Consider the following 20,592-nt stretch of genomic DNA (forward strand, 5'->3'; position numbering starts at 1 on the left):
AATGCAGTGACCAAAATATTAAATCACTGTCTGAAGGTTTGATCCACAGTTTGAGAAGAATTGGGTTAATTTGCCAGAAGAGGTCAATGTGCTGTTGTTAGCCTTGGAGGACCTACACTGGAAGACGTAAGCAGGTACACAGCAAGTAATTAGATAAGCTTATATAATAATAATGTTTATTGCGAGGGGAATTAAAGACAAAAGTTATGGGTCAGTTACACAAGGCACACTGGTTGGACCATATCTGGAGTACTATGTACCTTAGTGGTGTCCTTAATTAAGGAGTAGTGAAAATACATTGGAATCGGTTCAGAGCAGGTTTACAAAGTTAATACCTGAAATTGGCAAGTTGTCACAGAAGGAAAGGTTGGGCAGCCTAAGCTGTTTGTTGTTGAGGTAGAGTCTAGAACTAGGGGTTACCATTTAAAAGGAAAGGGTCACTCAGTTAAGAAACATGGGAATTTCTTTTCCCCAAGAGTGTGTGCATTTTCAAAATTCTCATCCTGTAATAGCAATGGAAGTCAAATCTTTCAGTATTTTTAAGGTAGAGGTGAATAAATTATTGATAAACCAGACAGTGAGATTGAAATTAGATCAGCCTTGGTCTTGTTAAACGGTGAGGACAGCATTGAATAACAAAATGGCCTACTCCTGCTCCAAATTGGTATGTTTATGTTCATTACTAAGAAGAACACAAGAATAGACCGTTCAGCTCATTGAGTCTGCCCCACCATTTAATGCGATCATGACTGATCAAAGTTTCAATGCTTTTTACTCACCCTATCCCCATAACTCCGTACTCTACTGGTAATCAGAAATTTATCAGTTGCTACCTTAACCATTCTCAAGACTGACTCTCCAAAGCTGACTGAGTCTCCACAGCCCACTGTGGTAGCGAAGATTCATAACTGAGTGTAATTTGTTTTTCATCTGAAGTGTCCCCCCCTTTATTTTTAATTTGTACCCCCTGGTTCTAGTCACTTGCACTGGGGAAACATCTTACCTGTCTATCCCTTTAAGTATTTTGTAAGTTTCAATGAGATCATCTCTTATTCTTTGAACCACTAGGAAACATCGGCTTGGCTTGCAAAACCTGTCATCTTAGGACTCTCCGGCCATCCCAGGAACAAGTCTGGCGAACCTTTGTTGCACTCCCTCTATGGCAATTATATCTTGAGGTAAGGAGACCAAAGTACACACTGTACTCTAGGTGCAGTCTAATCGAGCTCTTGCAATTAAAACAAGACTTTTCACTATTCCTGTAGTCAAATCCTCTTGCAATATAAACTAACCTTCCAATAGACTTCCTAATAACCTAATGCACCCCACTTTTAGCTTTCAGTAACTTAGTGATACGTAGGCCCTTTTGTACATCTATACTTATTAGATTATTACCACTTAAGAAATATTCTACATGTGTTTCTCCTACCAAAGTGGATAATCTCACATTTTTCCACATTATATACCATCTGCCATGTTGTTGTCCATTCACTAAGCCTGTCCAAATCTTCCTGAAATCACTTTATGCCATCCTCTCAGCACACATTCCTATTTAGCTCTGCATCATCTGCAAATCAATCATTCACATAACTTGGGACCCAGCTGCTCACAATATATGATCCTTGTGGTACCGGCCTAGTCACAGCCTGCCAACACGAGAATTACCCATTTAGTCCTACTCTCTATTTCCTGTGTTAGTCAATCCATACTCCATACTAGTACACTGTCTCCTAACCCAAGTGCTTTAATTTTCCTAACTGGCCTCCTGTGTGGGACTTTATCAATCCTTCTAAATGTCTGAGTCTGCTTCCATTCATTGGCCCTCCTTTATCAATTTTATTAGGAGCATCCCTAAAAGTAAACTACACCAAGTTCATCAAACATGATTTCTCATTTGCAAATTGATGGTGACTTTGCCCATCAGATCATTATCAATCAGGTGTCAATTTATCTCATCTTTTATAATAATTCTAGCATTTTTCCTATTACTGTATAAGACTAACTGGTCTGTAGTTCCTTTTTTTCCTTTCTTGCTCCCTTAAATAGTGGACTGACATTTACTACCTTCTCATCCACAGGAATCATTCCGAATCCATAGAATTTTGAAGATTGTCCCTAATATTAACTATCTGAATTAATTTTGATGTTCTAGAAAGAAGGCCATGAACTTTGAGGCTCATCAATTTCATTCAACTCCTCATTCTCCCTAGCTAATTGGACCTCTACTTCAAGAAGACTTAGAACGTTGAACATTACAACGCAGTACAGGCCCTTCGGCCCTTGATGTTACACCAACCTATGGAACTAATCTGAAGCCTATCTACCCTACACTATTCCATTTTCATTCATGTGTTTATCCAATGACCATTTAAATGCCCTGAAAGTTGGTGAGTCTCCTGCTGTTGCAGGCAGTACATTCCCCGCCCTTACTACGATGAGTAAAGAAACTACCTCTGACATCTGTCCTATATCCAACACCCCTCAATTTATAACTATGTCCCCTCATGCTAGCCATCACCATCTGAGGAAAAAGGCTCTACTGTTCACCGTATCTAACCCTCTGATTATCTAATATATCTCAATTAAATAACCTCTCAACTTTCTTCTCTCGGTAACAAAACCAACCTCAAGTCCCTCAGCCTTTCCTCATAAGACCTTCTCTCCATACCAGGTAACACCCTAGTAAACCTCTTCTGAATCCTTTCCAAAGCTTCCACATCCTTTGTATAATGCGGTGACCAGAACTGTACGCAATACTCCAAGTGCAGCTGCACCAGAGTTTTGTACAGCTGCAGCATGACCTCATGGCTCTGAAACTCAATCCCTCTACCAATAAAAGCTAACACACCGTATGCCTTCTTAACAATCCTATCAATCTGGGTGGCAACTTTCACGGATGTATGTATATGGACATCGAGATCTCTCTGCTCATCTACACTACCAAGGATCTTATTAGCCTAGTATTCTTTATTCCTGTTACTCCTTCCAAAGTGAATCACCTCACACTTTTCCACATTAAACTCCATTCGCTACCTCTCAGCCCAGCTTTGCAGCTTATCTATGTCCCTTTTGTAACCTGCAACATCCTTCAGCACTATCCACAACTCCACCGACCTTGATGTCATCCGCAAATTTACTAACCCATCCTTCTACTCTCTCATGCAGATTATTTATAAAAATGACAAACAGCTGTGGCCCCAAAATAGCTCCTTGCAGTACACCACTAGTAACTGAACTCCAGGATGAACAATTTCCATCAATCACCACCCTCTGTCGTCTTTCAGCTAGCCAATTTCTGATCCAAACTGCTAAATCACCCTCAGTCCCATGCTTCCATATTTTGTGGAATAGCCTATCATGGGGAATCTTATCAAACACCTTACTGAAATCCATATATACCACATCAACCTCTTTACCCTCGTCCACCTGTTTGGTCACCATCTCAAAGAACTCAGTAAGGTTTGAGGCATGACCAACCCTTCACAAAACCATGTTGATTATCCCTAATCAACTTATTCCTCCCTAGATGGTAAATCCTATCTCATAACCTTTCCAAAACTTTACCCACAACTGAAGTAAGGCTCACTGGTCTATAAATACTCTCCTCCTTGAACAAGGGGGCAACATTTGCTATCCTCCAGTCTTCTGGCACTATTCCTATAGACAATTTGAGATTTTGCTCAGTGAAAACAGACACAAAAATAATCTCTGCCGTTTCTCTATTCCCATTCTAAGACCATAAGAAATAGGAACCAGAGAAGGCTAATTGGTCTTTTGATGCTGCTCCACCATTCAATTGATCATGGCTGTTTCAACATTCCTCACATCTAACTTTCCAGAATTTTCCCTGTAGCCCTTGATTTCCCTGAGTGATTAAGAATCTATTTCAAAAAAACAACTGTGGATGCTAGAAATCAGAAACAACATAAATCGCTGGAAGAACTCAGTAGGTCTGGCAGCATCTGTGGAGAAAAAGTAGAGTTAATGTTTCAAGTCCAGTAGCCCTACTTCAGTTCTGAAGATCTTATCCAGGGCCCAAACATACCTTCCAGGTGAAGCAGTGCTTTACCTACACTTCACTCAATTTAGTCTACTGCATTTGCTGCTCATAATGTGGGCATCCGCATATTGGGGAAATGAAACATAGACTGGGTGATCACATTGCAGAAGACCTACATTCTATCTGCCAAAAAAACCCTGTGCATCCAGTTGCTGCCACTTCAACACACCATCTCATTCCTTGGCTGATATCTCTGACTCAGACTTTTACAGTGGAAGAACAGCATCTCATTTTCTGCTGAGGAACTCTACAGTCTTTTGGACTCCAATATCAAATTTGATAATTTTAGGATTTGAGGCATCTTCTCCCATGTCATTACCTCAGCATGGTTTACTATTGCACACAACCCACTGTTATCCACTAATAGTTGCCATTAGTAGCTATTCATTCTACTAGGCAGACTATTATCCACTCCTTTCTGTCCAACTACCTGTATTCTGTCTCTTTGGGCTCTATTCCCACCTCTCATTTACTCCTTACCCCCTCTTCACTGCTCTAACTTCCTAGCTATCATCCTTTCTGAAGAAAGGTCACTGAATCTGAAACATTAAATCTGATTTCCAGAAATTTCTGTGTTGTTTCTGATTTCCAGCATCTACAGTTCTTTTGTTTTTTAATTTAATCTGAATTGCTGGTGCATGTAAGTGGTCACAATTTTGAAATGCATAAATATTTATTTGTTGCTCTCATGCATGGTCTGCTGTGTGGATGAGTCTTAAACCCTTGTATATTTTCTCGGCAACAGGTCTATAATTTTTGTTTGATCCTACGTGTGGACTTAAGGTGAGTGTACCCCTGAATATGTCTGTCTTAATCAGTAAATTGAGATCAACTCCAAATTCAAAAATGGTTCTGCATTTATTAGCTGCAAGTTCCACTCCTGAACATAAATTTATTAGCTGATAAGTGAGGGAATCAATTTAAACATTAAGTATAGACCTAACCATACATTTTATTTTTCAAAACATCATCTTTTAAGTTAGATCAACTTACGTGCTATGATCTTCGGTAAGTAGTTGATATTTCTCGTTTTCTAATTATAAAAACATAATTTTCTTGGGAGTGTGATAACATATTGGTGCCTTAATTAAATAATTGACTAAATGAAGTCATTAGGCAAAATGATCAATGCTAAACAAATGAAATGTAAGTCTTTAAAACTTGTTGACTTGTTTAAAATGGTCTGCAGCAGACAGATATTAATTGAGATCTACGATCTATGTCCATTGAGGCTTAGTGGTTGTAAAACTTGCTTAGTATCTTTGATACCAAGTTCTGGCAAATGTAATTTATCTATCAACCCCTTTATGAATTATTGCAGTGAGTTTGTTCTTAATCTTGGCTGTAAATGGATTTCTCAGTGTTGTATGGCTGATCACTTGAAATTAGTCTATATATTTTCTCGGCTGTGCTTAAATAAAAACTATAATACAGTTGCACAAAATTAATATTTAATAAGGTGATGTAATAAAAATGAAACCTGAATTAGTCACCAGAAAAAAAGCTGTTCTTCTAAAAGGCCATTGTTGAAACAGAACATAAAACAATAGCCATCAATGCTTCAGAAAATGCCAGGTTTAATGTTTTCCTTTGAAACGCTGTCCTACTGAATACTGTCATATGAATTAATCACATTAAGAACAAGAAGTGTCTTTTAAAATTTGTATTGTGTAAAATTATCTAATAATTTCATTATAGCAATGATGTATTTTCATAATTATCCTTTATTTGGAGGTCTATGCCTTTTTAAAATTCAGAACTGGTTCTGTTACAACATTTGTCACTATATTCCATGTACAATTACTGCAAACTCTACAACAGTCATTCTGATTGGGTCCTCCCCAAAGTGTTTCACTCATAACAATGTTGATCAAGGCACATCTGTAGCAACTGCGGCTGATGACAGCTCAGTTATCTTTGCTATAAGAAACAGTTGGGAAAATGATTGGAAATTTCGATTGTCTCCGATGGCACTGACAGTTGTTTACGTTAGAATTTTGTCTGATGATGTTTTCTGAGACAACCCTGCAAGAAAAACAGGATATCGGTTAACCATCAGATTTCTGAATTTGGTCCTTCTAGCTGTTGTGTAATTCTGACATTTTTATACGATTAAATGCTATTTTGGGGAAAAACACCTTTTCTAATGTTTTCTAGCACAAATTGGATGATGTTGACGAATCAAATTTTCCAAGCAGATACTAACAACTCTGAAATTTTGAAACAATACTTACAATAACTCAAAGTGGATATATTTTTAATAAGTCTCAAGATCCTAGAAAGGGGCTGCAAATTAGTTTAATTGGAGTGAGTAAGGAAGATGCTTGCTATAAATTATTAATATGTATGTATGTATGATGGCATGATAATACACATGTCCAGGCTGATTCTTGACTCTACTGTCCAAAACTCAAGCAACCCTTGTGAACAATTCCACTTGCAGGTATTTTCAATAATGCTGTGATTAAATGCTTTTTTTCAGTTTTACATAATGTTTGCTTTCTAGTTTGTACCTCTGAGACATAAATTCATTTTTCAAATTTCTCATGGTGTTTTAACTTAAATCGTAGTCAAGTCAGTTCTCTTCTGCAGCTCTGTTTAAAAAAAAATTGTTAAAAGATTTTTTGCCTCAAATTCTGCAACTCTGTGAAGTAATTTTTTGTTGAAACATTTCCATGCTGTACATCTCTGACTCTAAATGCTCACCTTTGCCTCAAACATACTTTATTTCATAACGTTGTCCATTTTTTCCAAATACTTTATTTTGCCTGACTATAATTTATGTTACTGATTGCTTGTCATGGTAAATTGAATTTAAACAAATTGATATTGAAATTCATCTTCAGGTCCCAGTTGTTTACATAAAAAGTGATATTTTACATATGATGTAATCCAACAATTATGTACTCTGTTCCAACCCCAAGAAACCTGACCATGGACTCAACACTGTTCCAGCTGCTGAGGGTTGTTCATTTTACAGCCTAGATCTTAAATTGCAGTTTTCCTTTTAATGCAGTTGTAGCATTACTTAGGCATTCTGTCAGGATTCAGGATGACCTCCTCCACTTCTGTGTTTTGCGTCCGGAAGTGACTAAATCATCCAATACTGGATCTATAAACCCTGCCTTGAGTGGGAAGGTGATGTTAGCTGAAACAAATGGGTGGGATGCTCTGGTTCTTCCATGATCCTCCTGTTTGCACTTGACCCAGCTCTGGGCCTATCAGAGATGCTTAAAATGGATGTCTCCTTCTTGGATGCAGCTTTTCCAAATTGCCCACTTTTGGATGAGAAATTCTCATAATTGCATTTTTCTAGGAGGATTTGAGGATGTCTTCAAAGCATTTCCTCTGCCATCCTGGAGGCCCTCTTCTGTAATGAAGCTTGGAGCAGAGAGCTGATTTGAAAATCTCATGTCAAGCATGTGCTTGGTCTCAATGCAGCTGAGTATCTGTAATCAGTACCTTAATACAGAGATATTGGTGTGAGGGAGGACACTGACGTTAAAGTATATATCCTGCTAGTGGATTTGCAGGGTTTTGCACAGGTGCTGCTGCTAATATTTCTCTAGAATTTAATGTGTCTGCTGTATATTGTCCATGTCTCCAATGCATATGGGAGAGCTGGTAACTGCTATCCTGATGACGTGTTTGGTATTGGATTTGATCGTACATTTGAAATATTTGTCATCAATCACACTTTTTTTCCTCTGACTGAGGTTGCGTTTGCACACTGGATGTGATGTTGAACCTCATGGTTGATGTTGGCCTGTGCTGATAGAAGGCTCTGAAGGTATAGGAACTGATCCACATTGTCCAGTGGTCGCCATGGATCATAATAGTCGGGCACTGTTACGGATGGAAAAAGGACCTTTGATCTCAATGTTCAGCTTGAGGCTCATTATTTTACATGCCTCCTGTGATTGCATCAATAGTAGTTTAAAGCTTCGCTTTTGAATGTGTGCTCGAGCAAACGTCATCTAAACTACAGATCAACAATAAGTTGGGTAGTCTTGGTTCTGGACTGGAGGTGACACAGATTGAACAGTTAGGAGCAAATTACTGCAGATGCTGGAATCTGTACTGAAAACAACAAATGCTGGATGTAAGTTTGCTCGCTGAGCCAGAAGGTTCATTTTCAGATGTTTCATCACCATACTAGGTAACATCAGTGAGCCAAAAGTGAAGCACTGGAGTTAGTGACCCTTTTTCTATTTAAGTGTTAGTTTTCCTTGTGTTGGTGATGTCATTTCCAGCTGTGAGGTCATTTCCCATTCTTTTTCTCAGAGGGTGGTAAATGGGTCCAAGCCAATGTGTTAAAGTTCTGGTTGGAATGCCTTGTTTGAGGAATTCTTGTGCATGTCTCTGTTTGGCTTGTCCTAGGATGGATGTGTTCTCCCAATCGAAGTGGTGTCCTTCCTCATCTGTATGTAAGGATACTAGTGAGAGTGGGTCATGTCTTTTTGTGGCTAGTTGATGTTTATGTATCCTAGTGGCTAGTTTTCCGCCTGTTTGTTCAATGTAGTGTTTATAAAAGTTCTTGCAAGAGAATTCCTCAAAGCATGGCATTCCAACTGGAACTCTAATACCTTGACTTGGACCCCATTTACCACTCTGAGAAAAAGAATGGGAAATGACATCACAGGAAATTACTTAAATAACTTGAGGAAAACTAAACACAAATAGAAAGCCAGTCACTAACACCGGTGCTTCACACCTAGCATGGTGACGAAACATCTGAAAAAGAACCTACCAGCTCAGCGAGCAAACTTACATCTAGAACCTCAACCTGGGCTACAAATCTTCTCAAAACTTGTTAACAACAAATGCTGAAGATTTATCTAGACTCAATACATTACCTTGCTATCTCTCCGTGGGTGTTGTCTGACAGGTTGAACAGTTTCCCATTTGTCTTATCGAGAATTTCCACTCCAGCAGAAAGTCTAATTGATTGATTTAGGGTGAAATGTTCTTTCAGAGAAGGTGCCAAGACAAATGTTCATGTGGTGACAAAACCTTGCTTGACCCCAGGTTGCACAAGTATCAGTCTGTGGTGGATCTATTGATGAGATTTCATGGATTGCAAGCTAGATTAGATTAGATTAGATTATTTACAGTGTGGAAACAGGCCCTTCGGCCCAACAAGTCCACACCGACCCGCCGAAGCGTATACCACCCAGAGCCATACTCCTACGTTTACCCCTTCACCTAGCATGGCCAATTCACCTAACCTGCACATTTTTGGATTGTGGGAGGAAACAGTAGCACCCGGAGGAAACCCACGCAGCCACTGGGAGAATGTGCAAACTCCACACAGAGAGTCGCCTGAGGCGGGAGTTGAACCCGGGTCTCTGGCACTGTGAGGCAGCAGTGCTAACCACTGTGCCACCGTGCAGGCAGGGGATAAAGAATTTCTGTCAACAACAAAATTTGAGGAGGAAGCTCAACTGTCCCACTCCTTCAACATTGTCAAAGGCCATGTATAGAGACTGTATACATATGGTATGTTCATCTCGCTGACCTCATCACAATCGAACTGGTTATTACAGAATTATCTCTGTTGTACAGCACAGGAATGGTCATTGTAAAACTTGCCGCAGTGGTTTAAGAGCTCCTCCTGGAGTCCCAATTTAGATTTTGTCTATCAAGTGGCACAGTGAATGTGATCTTCACGGACAAATCCAAAATTTGCCTTAACTCAACATCAATTCTGGAAATCTGAAATATAAACAAAATGCAAGAATTAATTAGGTCACGCAGAAACGCCTTGTAATATCTAAGGTCAATGATTAAAGATTGCTGAAAAGCTTTTTTATACGAACATCTTGCCTGACCTGAATGTTTGCAATATTTTCTGTTTTTGTCTGATCAATATACTTGTGGAGAGTAAGAGGCATCTGGGTGCGGAAAGTGATATAATTGAGTGAAAACTGGAAGAAAAGTTTCTCTGTTTAAAATGGAAACCAGCAAAGATTATGGAGAAAAAAGGGTGGTTAGGCAGGATTGAGTGACTGCTATTATACTGACATTAAGGATGAGAATAGCAAAAAGATCACAATCTCTAATTGGATGTGATGGTGTGCAGGAAAAGTATGTCGGAATACAGTAAATTGATAGATCAGGGGAGTGGCTAGGAACAGTAACTTGGAAATTCTAAATATAGAACATGATTTGAGGAAATGGGAATATTAGGGATAGAACAGTGAATCTTACCATTATGTTTTCTCCTGCCACTGACATCTCAATTGTGAAGGGATCGAGAATGAGAGGGCACGGATTTCAAATAATTGATTATAAAGACACAAAAGTGACTGTGAAGGAAAACTTGGACGCAGTTCATGGTTAAGATTTGGACCGCACTGACGAAGACAATTTTGAGGTCAGGTGAAGCTGCAAATTATCCTCTTTTAAAAGAGGATGTGTAGAGTTGGCAGGCGGAGGTGAGAGAATGGCATGTTCAGAGAGCTGGCACAGACATGAGGGGCCGTATGGCCGCCGCCGCAGCGTCCACGAGAGATGCTGTGGCGCAGGCGTGGTGCGGGTGGAGGCTGGGTTAGTCTCGCGCTTGCGCGGTCGAGCTGGTGGCTGCAGTTACTTTTCAAAGAGTCTCTTGCTGGCGTTGGATGCGGTTGTTGGAAGGAGCTTGAGGGAAAGCGCTGAGGTAACTGGGGCCTGGAAACGAAAGACGGGGCTGGATCGGACCGGATCAGATCGGATCAGGCCAGGTCAGGCCGCGCGGCCAGGCGGGCGGTTGACTGAAGCACCGAAACCGGGCCCGACGACGAGCTTTGAAGGGTGACGGTTTGGCGAGGAGCGGCCGTGTTTTCAGAAGGAAAAGGAGTGGGAGGAAGACGTTCGTTAATAAGTGAACGATAAATGTGTCTAGGAAATTTTATGCACGGGGAGAGAGAGGGGAACGAAAAAGGCCCGAGACTTGTAGCGTGAACCGAGGGGGTGGCCCTGAGAAACCCGGGGCGCTGTGTTCGCGGAGAAGGGAAGGCGCCATGGCTGGTACCAATTACAATTGCCTTAACCGAGCTCAACTGACCTTCGAATACCTACACACCAACTCGTGAGTATCCAGATAGGGTGAGAAAATCGTGTCTGCGTCGGGGCGAACGTTTTCGGTATCACATGGATTTTGTTTCGAAAGTCTATCCTAATATGTAAACGTTTCCTTAAACCTGTCACTTGAATTCGCGTTTTATTAATGTCTGTGTGTGTTCTGAAGTGTTTATTCTTTTTAAAACGCAAAAATATCCTTAATCTGGTAGCGGTAGACGAATGTGCATATGCCTTCAGATTAAAATATGCAATGTAGGTGCGGATTTATTCGAGCTCATCAAAATAGAGGCCAGTTTGTGTCGAGGCAGGATCTGTTGGCAAGGTGGGACAACATCAACTTGTTAATGAAGCTCTTTTGACTAATATAAAAATTGCTAAAGATATTTATACTTTAACACAAATTGCAATGTGAAGTAGCCAACAGTCCTAGAAGGACTCGGCTTGTTGTGTAGCATAATCCGTTTGAAAATGCATTTGATTAACCACATTTTGTTAAAAGGAGAAGAATGTTTAAATTATTTGGGAGGTTTCTCCACACAAGGCCACCTACTTTTCTAGTCTTTACTCCATTTTGCATTTAGGTTCATGCTCCTTTATCATTTGTTTAGTTTAATTTCTTTATGGCATTTTTAAATTTTTTTTTGTGGAATGGATGCTTTAAAGTAGTGGATGTACTTTGCAGTTTTTCAACCTAAGAAACTGGCTTGTGTTCTTCTATATCAGGCTGAATTCTGGGATGGCAGGACTAGCACATAGACTAGATCACTGAGGACAATATTCACTAGAGTTTAGAAGAATGACAAGAAATTTTGCCATGTAAAATTCATACAGGGTGGATGTGGGAATGATGATCTCAATGATAAGGGAATCATTAACCGTCACAGTCTAAGGATATGGGGTTTACCTTTTAGAATGGAGTTGAGTAATTTCTTCACCAGGAGAATGGTGAGTTGTTGGAATTTTCTACTGCAGGAAATTGTTGATGCCAAAATATTGAAGAATTCCAAGTAAGATGTTGATACAGTTCGTAGGACTAAAGGGATCAAAGGATGCAGATAGAAAGATTAAACAGGGTACTGAGCTGGATGAACAGACATGTTCATATTGATTGGCAGAGTAGGTTTGAATGGTTGACTGCTTTATGGTGCTATGTATGCTTCGATTTTACACTAGATGGAAATCCAGTTTTTGGTTTTGCTGGTTAAGTGATAGTTGCACGCTTGTAACAAGTCATGAAATTTCCTCCATGGCTAATCTGTAAGGTAGATTACTTGGAACATTCCAGAGCAATCAAAATATTTTGCATTTAGCTTAATTCTTCTGGATGTACATTCATATCATAAAGGTAGCGGTGATGTGATCAGATTAGAAGATTTAAAGTTGTTTAGAGGTTGTACCTTTGGAATGGGTAACAGCTGCTAAGCAAGTGTGACAGTGCAGATCATTTTTCAGTGTTCTGTCTTTCGCATACAACTGCAGGCAAACATTGAGGAGGAACTTAAACATAACAAGGAATGGCATGAGAAGTAGACCATACAGTCCATCAAGCTTCTGCTATACCATTCAAAACAATTGTAACAGATTTATCACAGCAATTCCACTTTTACTCCCATATCCAAGACATCTAACATCTGTCTACCTGTAGCTCAAATAAAACATTCACATTCCCTTTAGTAGAGAATTTCAAGAGTGCGCAGTCTTTTGAGTGAAGATATTTCTCCTGTCTGAGTAAAAGAGCATCCCTTTTATCCTGAGAGAATGTCTACCGTGTTCTAGATTCCTTTAGCAGCAGAAACAACCTCTGTGTCAAACCTCTTCAGAATCTTGTGTGTTTTGGTGAAATCACCTTGAATTCTTGTAAGCTCCAGAGGCTATAATCCTGGTTTACTCAGCCTCTCATTGTTGGACAGCCCTGGTTGAAATACAATATTGCAAAGGGCATCAAGACAAGCCAGGTCTTGTCTTTGGCAGGAGTTAAGAGTACTTTCCAAAACACAGTCAAATAACATTCAGGTGTAGAAGTATTTTTACTCCTCATCTGAAGACACTGGGTTACCCAAAGCATCCATCCCAATGCATTTGGGACCTCCTCCCGAATTAATGAATATTATCATATGCAACAGATTAGTGTCTAAGTTTTTATTGGACTTTAAGTAGCTGGTTCCGCAAGTCATAGGGATATCAGCTGGTGTAATCATAGTTACTGTGTTCAGTCTTTGTCATGTATGGATCTAATTCTTGGACTTGTCAAATTTAGGTTTCACGTCGCGGTCCAAACATTTTTCAGGTTGGGATAAAAGCAACTGAAAATTTTAAATATTGATGAATCTAAAGAATGGCAGTATTACAGAATTAAATATTGATATGAGATCTATTGAAGTTCCTTTGGGTTAAGATTATTCCATCTACTGCTTGCTTCCAAGCCTGGTTAAATATTGGTACCAGGCATCCTAACCCCTCTCTCTTTAATGCAGGAGACTCCAGTAATCATCCTATGGGAATATTTGAAGAGAAAATGAGGTCTGCAGATGCTGGAGATCAGAGATGGAAATGTGTTGCTGGAGAAGCGCAGCAGGTCAGTCAGCATCTAGGGAACAGGAGAATCGACGTTTCGGGCATTCCTGAAGAAGGGCTAATGCCCGAAACGTCGATTCTCCTGTTCCCTAGATGCTGCCTGACCTGCTGCGCTTCTCCAGCAACACATTTCCATCCTATGGGAATACACCATCTAGGAGAGATGTTTGTTTAGTGACTAAGTTATGAACTTTTATTACATTGTTCTTGATCACTTACATTATAGCTCTACTCTCTGCTTGACCAGAAAGTTCCTTTGTCAGTTTATTTCCATTGTGAGGGTTTCTGTTGAAATGCAGGTAATCAAGAGTACAATTTGTAGGGCGAAGAGGACATGGAATTGTCACAAGTGGAGTATTGTTGTTTGGAGCTAAGGAAATGAAAATTGAGATTAATATCAAGATATTTCATGTAGATCCTTCCAAGACAGAAAGTTAGAACTAGTTTTCTGATAGATATCAGCAAATGTTGATGGTAGACTATTTATTGTCGAGGAGTAACTGATTAATTAAACTATAAAGATTCCAGTATGCCAAGGCACATCCATTGGACTTTGATCTCACAATGAAGAAGCTTCTGCTTTGAACTTTTTTTGTCAGCAGTTTGTTTCTAACATACATGTATGTGTAATAAGGTACAGTAAGTACCTTTTTAATTTCTATTATGTTGACAGCCCATTAATTTTTATTGCAGAATTCAGTTTTTTGCCAACTAATTTGTCCTGCTACTACATGTTTCTTTACATTGCCACTGAGTATAAGGAGTAAACTCAGTTGTGAATTATATTGAATTTTAGGCTAGATGGCAGAACTGAATTTTAGTGGGCCCTCTAGGCAAAAGACTTGATCTGATATGGGTTGAAAATGTGTGGGGCATAATCAAATACAGCATAACTGATTGGAAGAAAAAAAATTGAGAGTAAAGCTAAATGCACTGAGGGTGAAGAGAAGAGAACCCTCTTGACTGCACAGAATATGGAATTATTTTGAGGTGGTGGTTGAACTACATGGAACTCAAAATTAAGTGTCCACTATCAGTTATGGTGTAAATTAAATGCATTTGCTTTTGGAAGGCTTAATGCCATATTTCTTGTCCAGCACACGCCAGCACTTATTGGGGGGAAGGAATGCCATCCTTTTGGGATGAGTACCCTGGTTATCACCTGTTGGACTTGTGTTCAATTGTTTCACAACTCTGATCTCTCCAGTCAGGCTTTCATCACATCCACAGCAACAAAATGGCCATGACCCAAGTAGCAAATAATATTCTGTATCTGTTGTGCTTTATTCCTTCTTGTTTTTGGTGGGTAGATGACATTGGCAAAGTTCTGTTTATTGTTTGTTCAGTTGTCGCTGAGAAGTTGCTAGGGCCTCTTAATTAATTTAGCCTCATTATATGTGGTTACGGGCTGCATTTGGGCCCTATTAAGTAGGAATGGAAAGCTTTTTGCCTAAACGATGTAAAGTATTTGGATTGTTGCGACAATCATTGTTTTATTTTCTTGGTATAAGATCATGTATCATTCTTAATTTGCCCTATTGAGATTTAAACTTGTGTCTAGTCCAAACGTACAGTGACTAAATAGCACCCTGTTTCATTGCGCCAATCATAAGTGTCTCATTTCTGTCCAATTTCAGACATTTTCTAATTGATCTGTTCATATCATTGCACACTTCTGGACCAGGTGGGACTTGATCCTGGGCTTACTGATTCAGATATAGGGCCATTACCACGTTCCTGGTGAAGAGCTTATGTTCAACATCGACTGTCCTGCTCCTTGGATGCTGCCTGACTGGCTGTGCTTTTCCAGCACCACACGTTTTGACTGATCTCCAGCATCTGCAGTTCTCATGTTTTCCCCATTACCATCATGCATAAGAGCCCTCGTTGTCCAGCTCCATCTCACAGGTGCAGGTGAAATCATACTAGGACTATCTAGTTATCTAAATCACCTGTCTGCACTTCCTTTTCTTCATACAATGTGCCATCCTCTCTGGAATCCTTTTAAGTGTTGTACAGGTTGTTCAGCTATAATGCGTGTTTCATCAGCGCAAATTTAAATATAAAATCATGAGGGACACAAGATGAATCGCAAAGGTCTTTTCCCGAAGGTGGGGGAGTTCAAAACTAGGGGACATATTTTTAAGGTGAGGGGAGAAATATTTAAAGAGGACATGAGGGGCTAGTCAAGAGGTTGGGATTCCTGTGGCAAGTAACTTGCCTCCTGTCTTCTCACAGTCTGTCTGCCATCTACAAGGTAGTTTGGGAGTGTAATGGAATACTGCACTTACCTGGATGAATGCAGCTTCCTCAACAGTCAAGAAGCTTGACACGTCCAGGGCAAAGCCATTCAGTTGACTGGCGCCCCATTCACCCTTGACTCAGTGAAAGTTCACAGCTTTTTCCAATCCCACAACCTCTACCACCTAGAGGTGGCAAGGACAGCGAACATATTATCTTTACTATTGTGAGTACCCCTCCAAATCCCATTCAACCCTGACTTGGAACTGTGTCACCTCACCCTCTTTGTCATTAGGTTGAAGACCTGGAACCCCTTCCTAACAACATTAGGTATACCACATGGACTGCAGTAATTCCTAACGAGTTGACTTATCACCATCACTTCAGGGATAACTGAGGATGGAACATATATTTTGACCTTGTCAGCAATGCCCACATCCCGAGAGAGAGTAAAATAAATACTGCAATGAGATTTTTTGCATGGATACAAAATGAGACCGAGGCAGTGAAGTCATGCACATAACTGACACTTGGAAACCAAGAATTACAGATTGCAAAGATTTCATTAAGACAATTTATATTGTGCTTTATAAGATAAATATATCTTTATAATAAAGAACTAATGCTCACATCGTTAGTAGCTAGTGGGCAGTTGTGTTTGTGGTTATCTAACATTGATATTTAAGCCATATCAACTATGCGAAATAGTGCTTCTCTGCATGACTTATTAACCAAACGTCTCTTAAAACTGCTTTGAATTTCTCCCTCTTATTTCCAGCGCTACCATTGAGTATTGTATGCTGTCCGCAAGTTAATGTTTTGCTGTCTTTTGCACCATTAAAAATGGATAGGGAGTAGATAGGAATCACAGGCAAGCTAGGCACCTTGTACCTTAACCAAATGAGAGATGATAAATGTGCTGATAAACAAAATGACCGTGGACATCAAATCTGCATCTGATCATGTCTTTACCTGATATCGTTAAGAGTAACCATCAGACAATCCTTGTGGAAACAAAGGCCTTTCTTCATTTTGACAATAATTTCCATCATGTTGTGTGGCACTATTGCTATGCTAAATGGGACAGACTTCAAACAGATCTAACAACTCAAGACTGGGCATCCATGAGGTGTGGTGGGCCATCAACAGCAATAGAATTGTATTCCACAATCTGTAACCTCATGGCCCAGCATATTTCCCCCACTCAACCATTACGATCAAGCCAGGGGATTAAACCCTGGCTCAATGAAGAGTGTGGAAAGGCACGACAGGAATAGCATCAGGTATACCTGAAGATGGTAAAGCTACCAAACATGCCAAACAGCATAAGCAGCAAGTGATAGACAGAGCTAAATGATCCCACAATCAGATCTAAGATCTGCAGTCCTGCCACATCAAGCCGTGGATGGTGGTGGATAATTAAGCAACTCACTGGAGAAGAAAGCTCCACAAATATCTCCATCCTCAATGATGGAAGACCTAGCACATCAGTGCAAAAGATAAGCCTGTAGCCTTCGCAGCATTCTTCAGCCAGAAGTGCCAAGTTGATGATCTGTCACTGCCTCCTCCAGTGACTCCCAGCATTACAGATACCAGTCTTCAGCCAATTTGTTTAATCCACTTGATATCAAGAATCAAGGTTGGAAGCACTGGATACTGAAAATGCTATGGGCTTTCACAAGATTCCAGTAATCGTACTGAAGATTGGTGCTCCAACTGCTCCCCTAGCCAAGCTGTTCCAGTACAGTTACAATACTGGTATCTATCAAGCATTGTGAAGAATTGCCCAAGTCTATCCTGTACATAAAAAGCAGGACAAATCCAACCCGGCCAATTACTGGCTGAGTAATTCTTACTGTTGTCTAGTCTTGATCATCTGTAAAGTGATCGAACGTGTCAACGATAGTGCTATTAATCAGCACCTCCTCAGTGATGACCAGTTTGGCTTCCGCTAGAGCCACTCAGCTCCTGACCTCATTACAGCTTTGTTCCAAACATGGGCAACAGAGCTGAACTCCAGGGGTGAGGTGAGAGTGAGAGCCTTGGACATCAAGGTTGTATTCGACTGAGTGTGGCATCAAGGAGCCCGAGCAAAACTGGAATCAGTAGATATCGAGGCAAACTCTCTGGAGTTTCGAATCATACCTGACACATCGGAAGATGGTCATGGTTTGAAGGTCAGTCATCTCAACTCCAAGGTATCTGTGCAGGACTTCCTCAGTGGTGTTCTAGGCCCAACCATCTTTAACTGCTTCATCAATGACCTTCTCTCCATCATAAGGTCAGAAGTGGGATTGTTTGCTGAAGATTGTGCAATGTTCAGTATTATTCGCGACTCCTCAGATACTGAAGCAGTCTATGTTCAAATGCAACAAAATCTGGACAATATCCAGGCTTGGACTGACAAATGGCAAGAAACATTCACACCACACAAATGCTAGGCAATCAAACCACTGCCCTTTGGCATTCAACGGTGATACCATCATTGAATATCCCATTATCAACATTCTGGGGGGTGTTAGCATTGATCAGTAACTCTACTGGATTCACCATGTAAACACAGTGGCTGCATGAACAGGTCAGAAGCTAGGAATACAGTGGTGGGTAATTCAGCACCTGATTCTCCAAAACCTGTCCAACATCGACAAAGCACAAATCAGGGATGTGATGAAATGCTCCTGACTTACCTGGATGAATGCAACCCCAACAACACTTGAAGCTTGACACCATCGAGGACAAAGCAGTCCACTTGATTGGCACTACATCCACAAGCTTCCACTCCCTCCATAGCTAATGCTCAGTAGCAGCAGTGTGTACTATTTACAGGAATTCACCAAAGATCCTCAGAACACCCTCCAAACCCACGGCCACTTCTGCCTAGAAGGAAAGAGGTAGCAGATACGTGGGAACGCCATCACCTGCAAGTTCCCCTCCAAGCCACTCGCCATCCTGACTTGGAAATATATCGCCGTTCCTTCATGTTGCTGGGACAAATTCCTGGAGTGTCCTCCCTAATGTAGCAGGTGGACTGTAGCAGTTCAAGAAGGCAGCTCACCACAACTTCCTCAAGGGCAACTAGGGATGGGCATTAAATGCTGGTCAGTCAGCAACGTCCACATCACAAATGAATAATTTTTTTAAAATGCCACTTTTGTATTTTGTAATCATGATTATCAGATCATGATAAGAAGCGATCATTTTCTTCTTTTTCCCTTAATTATCCAGCCCAAAGTTAGGGATATGGAGTTCAAATGTATAATTAAATTTGGGGTCTTCCCACATTAGTACAATGTGTTAATGGAAACATTGCAGCCCACTATTTAGTTTTCTGACAGTTTTTATATTTCAAAGGTATTGCTTCTTAACTGAAGCACCTTTTAGATTTTTGAGGCTGTTTAAATATTTTGGGCTCAGTTCATTAATAAGGAGAATGTGTCTGTATTCAGATGTTGTAGACTTGCTGGGCTTTAATATTCCCTTAGGATCAATTCAGTGTTTCATTTATACATAATGGCAAAGGTTATATGAAAGGAGTGTAGCCTCAACTGTGCATAACATGGGCATTTAGTGACGTGGAAATCTGATTTCACTGGAGCAGAACAATTTAATGGTGAAACTGCAGACTGGCTTTAAGAAGGAACCCCAGGGGTTTTTGAACGTTTAACATATTCACTGCTGCTGCAAGGTTCTCAATTTGTAAAGCAAGAAACAAGTGTTGAACAGCCCTGCATTTGGCAACAGTGAGAGAAAAATATCCTGAAGCTTTCAGACAGTACTAAAGCTGTCACAGTACTTACCTAAGTGGTGATGGGAAAAGTGATATCACTGAGATTTGGGAAAATGTAGTGGTGCACATTTTAAATTGTTTGCATCACACCCATCTAAATTTTTGAAAGGCACTCGGCAGTGGGATATTGGGTTGCACTAAAGATTCTGCTGATTTCTGATAGACTTTTATTACACAGAAGGAGGCCATTCAGCCCATCATATATGCCCAGTCTGCAAAGATCTAACTAGACTAATCCCATTTCTAGCTCTTGACCCATAGTATTCAAGGCTATGGCAACACAAGTGAGTATCTAAATACTGCTTAACCTTTGAAAAGTTTTGATTCGACTGCCCTTGAAGTTAGAGAGCTCCAGACTTCCTTCATCCTCTGGATGAAAATATTTCTTTTAGGCTTTTTGTGTCTTTCTTTAAATCTATATGTCCCTGTTATTAACCCCTCTACAAATGGAATAAGTGCCTTTCTCTGTCAACCTTCTGTACCCTTCAGTGTTTTGCATCTTTGACAGTTTCCTCTTACTACTTGCTGAGCCAAGGAAAATTACCCCAGCTATCCAGTCTTTCCTTGTAGTTCACACCAGACAGCATCTTGGTAATACCCCTTTTGTGCAGTCGCATCTTTCCAAAATTTGACCAGAACTGCATGCAGTACTTCACTTGTGACCTAATCACCATTTTATACAGTTCAAGCAACACCTCCCTGCTTTTGCATTCCACCTGGGCAGCTTACAGCCCCGAGGACTCAACCTTGAGTGCTCCAATTTCAAATAACCTCCCTTCCCATCCTCTTCCCCTCTCCCTTCCACTCTTCCCTGACACCAATCGGATTCATTCCTCCCATTGACCTACCAGATCGTACCTTTTACCTG

At 40.3% G+C, this 20,592-nt stretch overlaps 1 protein-coding gene and 1 long non-coding RNA gene across 3 annotated transcripts in view; one reads left to right on the forward strand and one right to left on the reverse strand.

Annotated features, from left to right (window-relative positions):
- Positions 1–5,778: 5,778 nt before the first annotated feature.
- Positions 5,779–10,542, reverse strand: LOC148145362 (uncharacterized). 2 transcript variants are annotated; one of them, XR_015761242.1, is made up of 3 exons: positions 10,271–10,542; positions 9,579–9,775; positions 5,779–6,085 (listed from the first exon to the last, which is right to left on the reverse strand). It is a non-coding gene; the product is annotated as an uncharacterized LOC148145362 (long non-coding RNA). The 2 variants fall into 2 exon arrangements; XR_015761241.1 differs by having other exon boundaries at positions 9,653–9,775; positions 10,271–10,529.
- Positions 10,543–10,753: 211 nt separating this feature from the next.
- The window catches only part of LOC122562586 (ATPase MORC2), a 103,121-nt gene continuing 93,282 nt past the window's right edge, over positions 10,754–20,592 (forward strand). Inside the window, exon 1 of the mRNA XM_043715548.2 lies at positions 10,754–11,129. Within this exon, the coding sequence (XP_043571483.2) occupies positions 11,062–11,129 (68 nt within the window). The 5' untranslated portion in view covers positions 10,754–11,061. The remainder of the gene's footprint in view (positions 11,130–20,592) is intronic.

The sequence above is a fragment of the Chiloscyllium plagiosum genome, unplaced genomic scaffold (assembly GCF_037043375.1).
Source record: "Chiloscyllium plagiosum isolate Xiang-an unplaced genomic scaffold, Cpla_swu_hap1 HiC_scaffold_24, whole genome shotgun sequence".
Taxonomy (NCBI): Eukaryota; Metazoa; Chordata; class Chondrichthyes; order Orectolobiformes; family Hemiscylliidae; genus Chiloscyllium; species Chiloscyllium plagiosum.